Source organism: Ahaetulla prasina, chromosome 2 (genome assembly GCF_028640845.1).
Source record: "Ahaetulla prasina isolate Xishuangbanna chromosome 2, ASM2864084v1, whole genome shotgun sequence".
Lineage (NCBI taxonomy): Eukaryota > Metazoa > Chordata > Lepidosauria > Squamata > Colubridae > Ahaetulla > Ahaetulla prasina.
Window position 1 is genome coordinate 21,410,256 of NC_080540.1, and position 13,282 is coordinate 21,423,537.

General features: G+C 42.6%; 1 protein-coding gene across 1 annotated transcript in view; it reads left to right on the forward strand.

Annotated features, from left to right (window-relative positions):
* The window catches only part of PLXNB1 (plexin B1), a 175,224-nt gene that overhangs the window by 106,178 nt on the left and 55,764 nt on the right, over positions 1–13,282 (forward strand). Inside the window, exons 11-14 of the mRNA XM_058165649.1 lie at positions 2,144–2,269; positions 3,452–3,574; positions 7,886–7,979; positions 9,076–9,242. Coding sequence (XP_058021632.1) covers positions 2,144–2,269; positions 3,452–3,574; positions 7,886–7,979; positions 9,076–9,242 — 510 coding nt within the window. The remainder of the gene's footprint in view (positions 1–2,143; positions 2,270–3,451; positions 3,575–7,885; positions 7,980–9,075; positions 9,243–13,282) is intronic.

Here is a 13,282-nt window from a genome sequence, read left to right on the forward strand (position 1 = left end):
GATATAAATTCAAAAACAAACAAACAACAACTCTGATTTATTCATTGATCTACTGGTTTGTTTTCTTGGCTATCCATGGTATTCTCAGAAGTCTTCCCCAACACCAAATTCAAAGGCATCAAATACTCTTCCTGTCCTCTTCTTCAAAGCCCAACTTTCACTTCCACCAGGTGTTCGAGGAAATTCCGTGGCTTGCACAATCCTGATGTTTATAGATACAGAAATACAATGTTTCTAGCCAAGTGTATTTTTAATACTCTGCTTCCCCTTCAGATCATGTAAATCTTTTGCCAAATGTATTTAAAACCATTTTTATCAGATTAATGAGAGCAAATTATAAAAAAGGATTCATCTTGATTTTTTTCCTCCCACAACTTGAAGAGGGATGTGGAAAGAGCCCTTCTCTTTAGGTCCAAAGTTAGTCATCTATCAATCATGCTTCTCCTCCAGAACATAGTAATTACTGTAGTGGCCAAAATTGTGGAAACGTTTTGGGAAAATAGCTAAGAACACCACTTTTTTTTTTGAGTAGTACCATAAAATGTTGTATAAATGGAAAGATAAATTAATCAAGAATGTAATGCAATAACTTTTATGAAGGATTTGCTATTAGAATAGCAGTTACAGTATAAAGAAGAAAAATGAAACACGTAGAAAAAACGAGATATGTAAAAATTATCACCAGAGAAAAAAATGAGATATTCAAAAATTATCACCATGTCAGTTAATACTTAGTTGGGTAACCTTTAGCATGAATTACGGCCTTACAACGTCTTCCCATGGAATGAACCAAGTCTTTTAGTTCTGCAGCTGTTATAGTGCGAAACCAAGCTTGAAGGATTGCTCCTATTAACTGGGTTTTATTGCTGGGTCGCTTCTGACTAACAAGTTTCTTTAGTCGACTCCATAGATTTTCAATTGGGTTAAGGTCTGGGCTGTTCCCAGGCCATTCCAGCAGTGGAATAGGATTATCTTGAAACTCCCCCCCAAAAAAGTGCTGTTATTAGCCATCAACCCTCAAAAATACACTTTTCCCAAAAGGTTTCCATAATTTTGGCCACTACTGTAGACTAGCTGACTGTAAGGCCGATAATCTCACAGATATCATGTGGGCAAAGCAGGAAGAACCCACCTGCTTGTAGAATTCAATAGTAATAGAAACGTTTCCACCGGAGAGCTTCTCTGGAGACCCTCCTGCCTGCGTCTCCAGGCTGCCAAGCGGTGATGGTGAGAGGGTCTTCATCAGTTATCTTTTACATGTTACATATTGACAAGAAAAAGATCTTTTTACCCAGACACTTAATCTTTAAATGTCTTTGGGCCTGTTTCTGCTTTCTCTGAATGAACATAAAACAGTTCTATTAGTGACCGTTCAAAGTTACAGCAGCATCGAATGAAGGGATTTATGACCATTTTTCATACTTATAGCCATTGCGGCATCCCCATGGTCAAGTGATCAGAATTCAGAGGCTTGGCAACTGGCTCATACTTATGACGGTTGCAGTGCCCCCAGGGTCAGGTGATCCCCTTTAGTGACCTTCTGACAAGCAAAGTCAATAGGGAAGCCAGATTCGCTTAACAACCCTAACACTAACTTAACAACTGCAGTGATTCACTTAACAACTATGGCAAGAAAGGTTGTAAGATGGGACAAAAACTCACTTAAGAACGATCTCCCAATAGAAATATTGGGCATAATTATGGCTGGAAGTCAAGGACTACCTGTATAAGACAACCTGGTTTCAGTGTTTTGTGCATATTCTGTTTTATTAATCTATGCCAGGGGTGTCAAACTCAAGGCCCACAGGCCAGATTTGCCCTGTGGGGTGCTTAGATCTGGCCCGCAGGGCCGACCTGGAAACAGCAAAGTGCCTCTGCCAGCAAAAACAGAGCTTGGGAGGGCTGTGTGTGGCCCTCCCTGGCTCCATTTTTGCTGGCAGAGAGTTGCAGGAGGCCTTCACAGCTGAAAACGGAGCCCGGGAGGACCGTGCATGGGCAGCAGGATGTTGAACTGGCCACACCCACTTGGGTCCCACAAGGTCAGACACAACCCTGATGCGGTCCTCAATGAAATTGAGTTTTGACACCCCTGATCTACGCAGAATCCTCTTTTACTCTCTTCGGTGTGTTTGTGTGCTTTCAGACGGAGGAGTACAGCTGGGGGCCCGAAGCCTGTCCATGTGTGAAGGGCATCCAGGGATCCTCACTGATGCCGGTCAATGTGCAGAGAAAAATCACCCTGATTGGAAAAAACTTTCACCTCTACCAGGCAAGACTGTGGCAGCAGGTCAGGTGGCGGGGGAGGGGGGTGGCAGGGTGTGGTGACCCTGTGCTCTATCTGGAGGGCGTAAACCCAGTGGTATGCTGGAAACCAGCTTGCACCGGCTTGTGCAAGCCGATTATTACATTTTCTGGAATTTTGCCAGCTAGCTGAGTGCAGAACTGAGCCACTAGGCTAGCATTTTGCTGGCCTATGACAGTAATAACGATTTGATTGATTGCCTAGCTTAGCACGCCAATCAGCTGTTCTGAAATGGAGCCAGGAGAGACAATTCTTAAACATTTACAAGGACACCCACTGCATGCACCCTTTCTATGACTGTCTTACTACTGCTGCAATATTAATTCTATGTATTTCATTTGTTGGTGATTGTGAAAGGAAAGATAAAATATGAAGTATATTTCTGTTCTCTATCCTTTAAAAGCAAATGCCATATAGAGTCCTCACTCACCAACCACTCGTTCAGCAACTGTTGGAAGTTGTGACGGTGCTGAACGAGTGACACTTACAACCAGGCCTTAAAGTCACTCCCCTCCCAATCATGATCATGATCTGGATACTCGCCAACTTGTTCACGCAAGCGTTGCAACATCCTGTGATCACAATTTGACAACTTCCCTGCTGGCTTCCCACAAGCAAAATCAATGGAGAAGCCGGCTGGGAAGATTGCAAGTCGCTTAGATAAGTCTCTGCCACCTGATAGCAGTCACCTCCAGGCCCGAAATCTCTTGCATGTGGAATAGTGTACCAAAAAAAAAAAAAAGTATCTTTGTGAGACATATTGCAAAAAATATGCGGATGTTGGGGAAAATAAAGCAGTTGAAAATGAAAATGTACATGCAAAATGCAATGTGCAAATATTATCAAATTTGCAAAGCAATTTGGAAATGGGATGGAACAAACCTGGCTTTGAAATAGTGTAAATCAGAGGTCTTCAAACTTGGCAGCTTTAAGCATAGCTGGCTGGAGAATTCTGGGAGTTGAAGTCCACAAGTCTTAAAACTGCCAAGTTTGAAGACTTCTGGTCTAAATGTTGTAGTAGATAGCGAAGGCTGATGCATTTGCCCAAGGCTGGCTCAGAAGAAGTTAAAAGAGTAAACACGGAAGGTTTGGAAAGGAAGGCAGGAATCTCATTCATAAGAATCAACCCTGCTTTCCTTTCCTTTCAAGGATCAGCTTTGGGACTATGAATGTGCCTTGGTTCTGGAGGGGAAGACTTTGTCGGTAGAGGCTTATATTGAACAAGATGAAAATGACCCCTCCACTTTCTTCATCACGTGCCAATTGCATCAGGTAAGGGCTTCATGGGAGCAGAGCCGGTGTTCCTCTAACTTTGGTCTCAACATTTGTTTATTGATTTATACCTGGTCTTTCTTATTTTTATAAATAACTCAAGGCAGTGAACATGTCTAATACAGGTAGTCCTTGACATACAACTGTTTATTTAGTGAACGTTTGAACTTAACAGCAGCAGTGGAAAAATGTGACCAAATGTGACTTTGGTCATGTGATCAAAATTTGGATTCTTGGCAACCGGCATGTATTCATGATGGTTGCAGTGTCCCATCCAGAGGCGGTATTCAGCCGGTTCAGACCGGTTCGCCCGAACTGGTAGCAGAAATCGCGGGTGGCCCCGCCCACCTGCTCCAGCTCTATGCCATCCTGTTTAGGCACGTTTTTGAGGCCGGGAGGCACATGCACCAGCAAAGTGCATGCATGGAAGGCCGGGCGCATGCATGGACGGGGCGCGTGGAGTCATATTTGCAAACCGGTAGGGAAAGTAAGTGAATACCACCCCTGATCCCATCTGATCACTTTTTTGTGACCTTCTGAGAAGCAAAATCAAAAGGGAAACTAGATTCATTTAACAACCATGTTACTGACTTAACAACTGCAGGGATTCACTTAACAATTGTGGTAGGAAAAGTCATAAAATGGAGCAAAATGTCACTTAACTGTCTTACTGAACAGAAATTGCAGTCCCAATGGAGGTCGAAAGTCAAGGACTATCTGTACTCCTTCCTCCTCCTATTTTCACCACAACAACAACCCTGTGAGCTGAGTTGGGCTGAGAGAGAGTGGTCTAGCTGGCTTTGTGCCTAAGGTGGGATTAGAACTCTAGCCTGGTGCCTCAACCACAGACCAGACTGGCTCTCATATATATATATAAATCCATGCATCTTCTTTGATATTTTTAAAAGGCCACCCACATGTTGAGTGATTCTCGGTGGCTGCCAAAGCATAGCCAAAAAAGGCTGGTTATAAAGTTTGTAAAAATCTGTCATTAAAAATATGTTACTCCCCCACTTCAATATATAACAGCCAAGATACAAAGGAAAATAGAATGGGGGAGAAACAGGAAAGCCGGTAAATCTCGGTGTCCAGCCAGAATATTCAGCGATGAAAAATTTTTGGAAAAGGAAGGAAACAAATAGTAGCTGGTCTCAGCTAAACTGATGCAATAACAACAGGTAGCTTCATTTGAGCCAAAATCAAGTCCTGGTCGCGTCCATATCTCTGGCAAAAGTATGGAAATTGTGTGCCATTTTGTGTCAGGATATAATTTTGACTTTCTAATTTAGCCTACAGCTCTGGAATTTCTTGCTGCTCTTAGATCCAGACCCTAAAAATGGATTTTACGAATTTTCTGAGACTACCCAAAGTCATTTAAGTGTAGCTAAAAAGAGTAATCCTTCACACTACTCCAGATGTTCCTGTCATCAGCTGAAATAATTGGAAAAAAGTAAAAAGATGAGTGTTAAACAATCTAAATCAGATTGTAAAAAGAACATTCAAACCATCTGGAAAGCAGTTAACAAAAGAAAAGAATCTTACACCGTTTGATTTTTATTTCTAAAACCCTAAGTGCGAAAAGCAAGAATCTAGAAAGCCAACCTGTTTCCCTAAGGCAGAATTCCATGATTCTATCCTATTATTATTGATGACCTCATTGATACACTAAGGGGAACATCCAAGGAATACAAACACCTTTCAGAGAGAAAAAAAATCCTAAGGTCATAATATCAGCTCAGTGAGTATATTCAACTAGCCCAGGGGTAATCAACCTTTTTATACCTACCGCCCACTTTTGTATCTCTGTTAGTAGTAAAATTTTCAAATCGCCCACCGGTTCCACAATAATGTGCCGTATATCATTGTCTGCGTATGCCTCTCGCGCATCGTGGATTGGGTTGGGGGGGCGCCAGTTTCCAGCTCTGCTTGTCTGTTACAGCTGGGTGGTGGTGGGGGAGATGCGCAAGCTATTCTGGGACAAGGCTCTTGTTTGCGGTCGTACTATAGCACCATTTAGTTTCATTTATGTAGCATGTACTAAACTTATGCACAGGCGATACAAATAATATATTTTCAGAAATTTAAATTGTCACGGGGAATTTTATGAAAGCTGAATGAAAATGTTTTTAAATAATGCTATGAAAATTTTTTAAAAAGTCATTTAAATAAAAAAAAGGAAAGTGCTTCAGTATCAGACAAAACCCTTACCGCCCACCATGAAAGCTGGAACGCCCACTAGTGGGAGGTGGGGACCAGGTTGACTACCACTGAACTAGGCAGATACCAGTCAGGTGATTAGGAGGAAGAAAAGACAAAACACAACAGAAAAATTGCTACAGCAAAGTGAATGGAATAGTCACTAAGATCCCAGGCTTGCTACAAATTGCAATGATGCATTTGTACAAGTTTTTACAAATAACAAAACACTTTCTAATTGCATGATAGATGTGCTCTACATGGGGCTGTCCTAAAGACCACCCTGAAGCTTCCGCTGTTCCAGAACGGAGCGATGTGAATAGCCGTAGTCATGTTTCGATGTGCCCACATGACACCTCTGCTTCATGAGGTGCACTCATTGCCTGTTTGCTTCCAGGGGTGGTACAAAGTGATGGTCGCTACCTACAAAGCTGTACATCATGGGTGTCAAACTCGCCACGTCACGTTGCCATCACGTGAAGTTTCGCAATGTTTTTCCCCTTCGCGGAGATGGGGTGGGCGTAGCCTGCACGTGATGCATCCGGCCTGCGGGCCGCCAGTTTTACACCCCCGCGAGTCTACATGGTGTAGTAGGGCCTAGCGACTACCTCTGCCATAGTATCGTCCCAAACAATTCCATCTTGCAGGATTGTCATTCTCCACATTCCTTTGATTAAACAATGTTGTCAACTGAGAGACCAGGGACTTGTGCCTTCTCCGTAGTAACACCTGCCCTCTGCATCGAGGTTTTGGGCGCCTCCACTTGGCTGTTGTTTAGAACAGGGGTCTCCAACCTTGGCAACTTTAAGCCTGGCGGACTTCAACTCCCAGAATTCTCCAACTAACAACTTGCTTAAATTTATAGCTCATGCTGGCTGGGGAATTCTGGGAGTTGAAGTCCACCACTCTCCAAAGGGCCAAGTTTGGATTCCCCTGCTCTACATCATGGGTGTCAAACTCGCCATGTCACGTTGCCGTCACGTGAAGTTTCGCAATGTTTTTCCCCTTCGCGGAGATGGGGTGGGCGTGGCCTACACGTGATGCATCCAGCCTGCGGGCCGCCAGTTTTACACCCCCACGAGTCTACATGGTGTAGTAGGGCCTAGCGACTACCTCTGCCATAGTATCGTCCCAAACAATTCCATCTTGCAGGATTGTCATTCTCCACATTCCTTTGATTAAACAATGTTGTCAACTGAGAGACCTGGGACTTGTGCCTTCTCCGTAGTAACACCTGCCCTCTGCATCGAGGTTTTGGGCGCCTCCACTTGGCTGTTGTTTAGAACAGGGGTCTCCAACCTTGGCAACTTTAAGCCTGGCGGACTTCAACTCCCAGAATTCCCCAGCCAGCTTTGCTGGCTGGGGGATTCTGGGAGTTGAAGTCCGCCAGGCTTAAAGTTGCCAAGGTTGGAGACTCCTGGTTTAGAAGAGCCGTCAAGGCCTTGCTCTTCACCCAGGCCTTTTAGCGAGTGACAGAGTAAATGAAACCCTTGTTTCATTCCATCCAGGCCCTCGTGCTTACCATATTTTATCGGGTTTATTATGATTTAGTTTTCCCTCTGTATAAAAATCATGAAATGTGTAAAGGGAAAAGGAAAAAAAATGATATAATTGGGAAGGCAATATAATTGGGAAGGCAGTATTATTTTTTCTTTAGGTTCCCCCCTCCCCCTTAAAAAATACCAATAACATACAGGCTATCCTCAACTTATAGCCATTCATTTAGCAACCGTTCAAATTACGAAAGCACTGGAAAAAAATTACTCCCAGCCAGTCCTCACACTTACAACCAACCTAGCATTCTGATGGTCAGGTGATCAAAATTCAGGTGCATGGATTAACCGGCTTGTATTTACAACAGTTGCAGTATCTCCAAGTCATGTGCGACATTCCCAGCCAGTTTCCAACAAGCAAAGCCAATAGGGGAAGCCGGATTCACTTAACAACCCCATGAGTCACAACAGTGGCAAAAAAGGTTGTGCGATCAGGCGCAACTCACTTAACAACCACTTTGTCTAGCAACAGAAATCCTGGTCCCAATTGTGATTGTGAACTGAGAACTATCTATAATCTTGTATCTTTTCCAAGACTAATACTTGGGTGTCTCTTTTTCAGTACAGCTACTCGGCTCCCCAACTAGAATTCAGTGTGGTCATTTTCGTCCAGCGGAAACGGCATCTCCGTGTGGACAGCATTGAAAATCTCCATGGTAACAGGGAAAGGGCACCGGGCTATCATGGCTTAATAACAACAACATTGGAGCAACTATAGACAAAAAAAGTCCTTGTTTGATGAAATAAGAGAGTTGTGGTAGTGTCTAGGCGTATCTTGATTTGCTTTAATGGAGCTTGCTTGCATGTGACTGAGTTGTGTTCTGCAATGAACTAGGAGCCAGTGGGGCTGTTGAAGAAGAAATTTTGGTAGGCAAAACATGGTGTCTATCAAGACTAGGGAGGGAGGGAAGGAAGGAAGGAAGGAAGGAAGGAAGGAAGGAAGGAAGGAAGGGGGAGGGAAGGAAGGAAGGCACAGGAAAGAAAGGCAGGTAGAGGGAGGGAAGTAGGGAGAAAGGAAGGAAGAAATAGGGAAGGAAGGAAGGAAGGAAGGAAGGAAGGCACAGGAAAGGAAGGCAGGCAGAGGGAAGGAAGGAAGGAAGGAAGGAAGGAAGGAAGGAAGGAAGGAAGGAAGGAAGGAAGGAAGGCACAGGAAAGGAAGGCAGGCAGAGGAAGGAAGGAAGGAAGGAAGGAAGGAAGGAAGGAAGGAAGGAAGGAAGGAAGGAAGGAAGGAAGGAAGGAAGGAAGGAATAGGGAGGGAAGGAAGGAAGGCACAGGAAAGAAAGGCAGGCAGAGGGAGGGAAGTAGGGAGAAAGGAAGGAAAGAAGGAATAGGGAAGGAAGGAAGGTGCAGGAAAGGAAGGCAGGCAGAAGAAAGGAGGGAAGGAAGGAAGGAAGGCACAGGAAAGAAAGGCAGGCAGAGGGAGGGAAGTAGGGAGAAAGGAAGGAAAGAAGGAATAGGGAAGGAAGGAAGGAAGGTGCAGAAAAGGAAGGCAGGCAGAAGGAAGGAGGGAAGGAAGGAAGGAAGGAAGGCACAGGAAAGAAAGGCAGGCAGAGGGAGGGAAGTAGGGAGAAAGGAAGGAAGGAATAGGGAAGAAAGGAAGGAAGGCACAGGAAAGGAAGGCAGGCAGAGGGAGGGAGGGAGGAAGGAAGGAAATAGCTTGCTTCTGTTTCTTGTATCATTTGGTTTCTGCATCCAAAGAATTGCTGTATAGGCCCTACTAATGCCCATCTCAATGTGTCTCTTTCTCTTCAGTGACTTTATACAACTGCTCGGTGGGACACTTAGATTGCAGCCGCTGCCAAACCGCCGATGCCAAGTATAGCTGTGTGTGGTGTGGAGGAGAGCAGCCTAGCTGCCTATTCCAAGACTCCTGCAAAGAAGAGGTCGCAGACACGTGCCCGGCCCCATTGATTCATGCAGTGAGTAACCGGCCAGTGTGATGGAAGCCAGATGCTTGGTGAAGAAACCCACAGGAATCTAGAATGCTTGCAAAGAGCCCAAGGAGGCCCCAGACTGGTGAAGATAAGGGTTACCAAGGCAGTTAGTTCTGATATAGCAGCTGGAGAGCTTCTCGTCCCAGGAAGCGACAGCGGCTTCCTTTGAAGAAGGAATAGTAGTTTCCATTTCTTTCCAGCAGCCTACTTTGATTTTGCACCTAGCTAAAGTTCTGAAACTCCTTAATTATAGAAACTTCTGGGTCTTTTCTTTATGCACAACACAGAGCAGCTTGTAATAAGTTGCAATTGTATGACAACATAAAACAACCAATACAGTGGTAGTATGATTTGAAGACGGGACGTTAAGAGATGTGTCTCTGCTTTTGCTTCATTCAGCTGGAGCAGCGGGCTCTTAGGGGTATGCAGGTGGAAAGGAAAACCTCATTCTGTCTCCAAGCTCCAGCTTTCTATTAAAGAGAGGAAGCAAAATATGTTGGCTTGATCTGCCTACAGATAGTACGCTGGAAGCATCTGCAGCAATTGCATTTGGTTATGCAGTTAGACCATTAAGATCAAATGGAGCTATAAGTCTCTATCTGAAGGGTAGTATAACAGGATAGTTTTTGTAGTCTAAAAATGGAGCCTCATATATACACATAAATCATGAGCATTGCTTTGTTCTGAAAAATACATAAAATGTATATCAGGACTGAGTCTTATTTATACCAGCCATCTCGATAAGTATCTGTACGACAACTGATCAGAGAATAATGTTTAAAGTCCCCTCTTCAAGCTTTTTCACAGTATTGACCTTGACAGGAGAAATCAATATTATACTGAAATTTAAAGAAAGGCTTCACTGAGGATACGGTTCTTAAAGAAGATGGAGGAGAGATGGGAGGATAATGAATAGAGGGCAAGTAGAAGAGAATTATCCCAGAAAATAACCTATACTGAAAAGAAGAAAAAGCGATTTAAAAGAGAAATGTGTAATAGCAACGAAAACAAACAGGAGGATATGAAAAGATGAAAACGGTGATAAAGCAAAAGGCAGAGAATCAGAACATTAAGCAGATATGTTTTAAAGGCCTTGATAAGATCAGAAGAAAATCAACAGTGAACAAAACCCAAAACAATAAGAGATTTTTATAGCACCTTAAGAAGGTAAACAGATTAATACGTTTGTAGATTGCTTTCTGTTTAAACGTTTCAGAGATAAGCATAGAAGTGATTAAAATACGACTGATAAATTTGCAAAACCTTAAGAAATAATACATAACATAACACACATGCTTTAAAAAGGGCCAGGAACAAAACTACCGTAATCATTTAAAACACATAGGGATGAATAGGGAAATTTCAATAGAAGTTCTCACAATAGATTCTCCTGAAGAGAGAATTACAGTAAGTCTGTGCCACTATAAAGAAGACTGACTAGTGAATTACTACAAGACAGTCCACAAGTCATGGTGCAGGCAGAAAGACCTCTTCAGACCCAAGAATCCTTGGTGACAGAACAATTAATCAGTGGGAACAACTTGTCTCCAGAAGTTGTGAATGCTCCAACACTGGAAGTTTTTAAGAAGATGTTGTTGAATAGCAACATGGACTCCACTCCCTTCATCCAAGGAAGCCAGGCTATCTAGACCTCAACTTCCAGGTTGTCATCTCCTATGTTCACCATTTCCAAAGAGGCCACTGTAATAGTCAATTGCAGCAAAAAAACCCCAAAAAAGTGTTCTTTTGCATCTTGAAATCTTCATCGCTAACATAGTTGCCTCTCTAGGGACTAGAAGCACACAAACTGTGTCCCTTGAATGTCATCCATTAGAATTTGGCAGCAATGTGGGGATGGGGTAGAAGAACAGAAAAATGAACACTGAGTCTATTCATCCCTCATTTCATGAGTTTAAAATTCAGGATGCAGCGAGCAGTTTTGCTAGTAAAGTCATAATCATGCTACCTATCCCATAAATCCCACCAGATTTCATCTGGTGAAATTTCATCCAAATAGGGGCCGGATAGCTCAGGCTGGTAAGGCCTGTTATTAAGAACACAAAGCCTGCAATTACTGCAGGTTCAAGCCCGGCCCAAGGTTGACTCAGCCTTCCATCCTTTATAAGGTAGGTAAAATGAGGACCCAGATTGTTGGGGGGGCAATAAGTTGACTTTGTAAAAATATACAAATAGAATGAGACTATTGCCTTATACACTGTAAGCCGCCCTGAGTCTTCGGAGAAGGGCGGGGTATAAATGTAAACAAAAAAAAATAAAAATTAACGTACTAGAGGACGAATCTGGAAATTCCCACCTTAATTCTTATTTTTCTTTTTCTTTTTATGGGGCCCTGTAGTCCCTTAAGTCATGGTCAGGACGACTGGATGAAGCTGAGCATTTAGTGGCACATTCCCTTCCTGATGCCTATGTGGAGTTCACAGTAGATATTTCTTCTTTGAGCCCTAAGAGAGAAACATCTGCTGCTACCTAGGATTGAACTCTCAACCTTCTGAGTGGGAGGCAAGCGTCTTCACCACTAGGCCACTATCCTGTTCGCTTTCCATCTTGTTTATGCCTTCCTCCAATATTAGGTCTGTCCCACCAGCAAGGATTTATAAAGACTGAAGATCATTATTGGTCTGTTTCTAGTGTGTGGTGCATTAGATAAGCTGTCATGCTCACCAATTTAGTTTAGTTTTCAAGTACCGTATATACTCGAGTATAAGCCGACCCGAATATAAGCCGAGGTACCTAATTTTACCACAAAAACTGGGAAAAACTATTGACTCGAGTATAAGCCGAGGGTGGGAAATGAGGCAGCTACTGGTCAATGTAAAAAATAAAGATAGAGCCAAGTAAAATAACATGAATATTTATTTGAACGAAAAACAATAAAAGTGCAAAAGGGGGAAGGAGGATTCCCAGCTTTAGAAAATTTAGAACTACGCCGCCTTTGGTATGACCTGAGCATAGCTCATAAAATTATCTGCTACAATGTACTTCCTATCAATGACTACTTCAGCTTCAACCACAACAATACACGAGAACACAATAGATTCAAACTTAAAAGTGAACCTCTCCAATCTAGATTGCAGAAAATGTGACTTCAGTAACAGAGTTGTTAATGCCTGAATGTGCTACCTGACTCTGTGGTCTCTTCCCAAAATCCCCAAAGCCTTAACCAAAGACTATCTAGTATTGACCTCACCCCATTCCTAAGAGGTCTGTAAGGGGCGTGCATAAGAGCACCAGCGTGCCTACCGTCCCTGTCCTAATGTTCCCTTTAGTTGTATTCCTTTTATGTATTCAATTCATGCTTATATTTATATAATTATTTAATATGTATTTGACAAAATAAAATGAATAGAATAGAATAGAATAGAATAGAATAGAATAGAATAGAATAGAATAGAATAGAATAGAATAGAATTTTTATTGGCCAAGTGTGATTGGACACACAAGGAATGAATGAATGAATGAATGAGTGAGTGAATAGAATAGAATAGAATAGAATAGAATAGAATAGAATAGAATAGAATAGAATAGAATAGAATTTTTATTGGCCAAGTGTGATTGGACACACAAGGAATGAATGAATGAATGAATGAGTGAATAGAATAGAATAGAATAGAATAGAATAGAATAGAATAGAATAGAATAGAATAGAATAGAATAGAATAGAATTTTTATTGGCTAAGTGTGATTGGACACACAAGGATCTACCACTTCTTTGGATGCCCTTCCCAAATTGAACACTGCAAGCATGAAAATGAGTCCTCCTTTAGCTTCCAAGGGACCAGGGTGCCTCTGAAGGTCAGTGCTCTAAGTACTAAGAACCCAGCACAAATCTAAGCCTGTATGCACACCAACAGTGAAAATACCCTGCACAGTGTCTCTTGGAAGAGAAGGTTAATTTTCATAGACGTTGGGGTGGCTCTTTTTTTTTTTTTTTGGCAGGGCAATAAGGGTCTCTAATATCATTAAACCCACTTTAGAAGTCTCTCTGTGTGTGTGTGTGTGTGTGT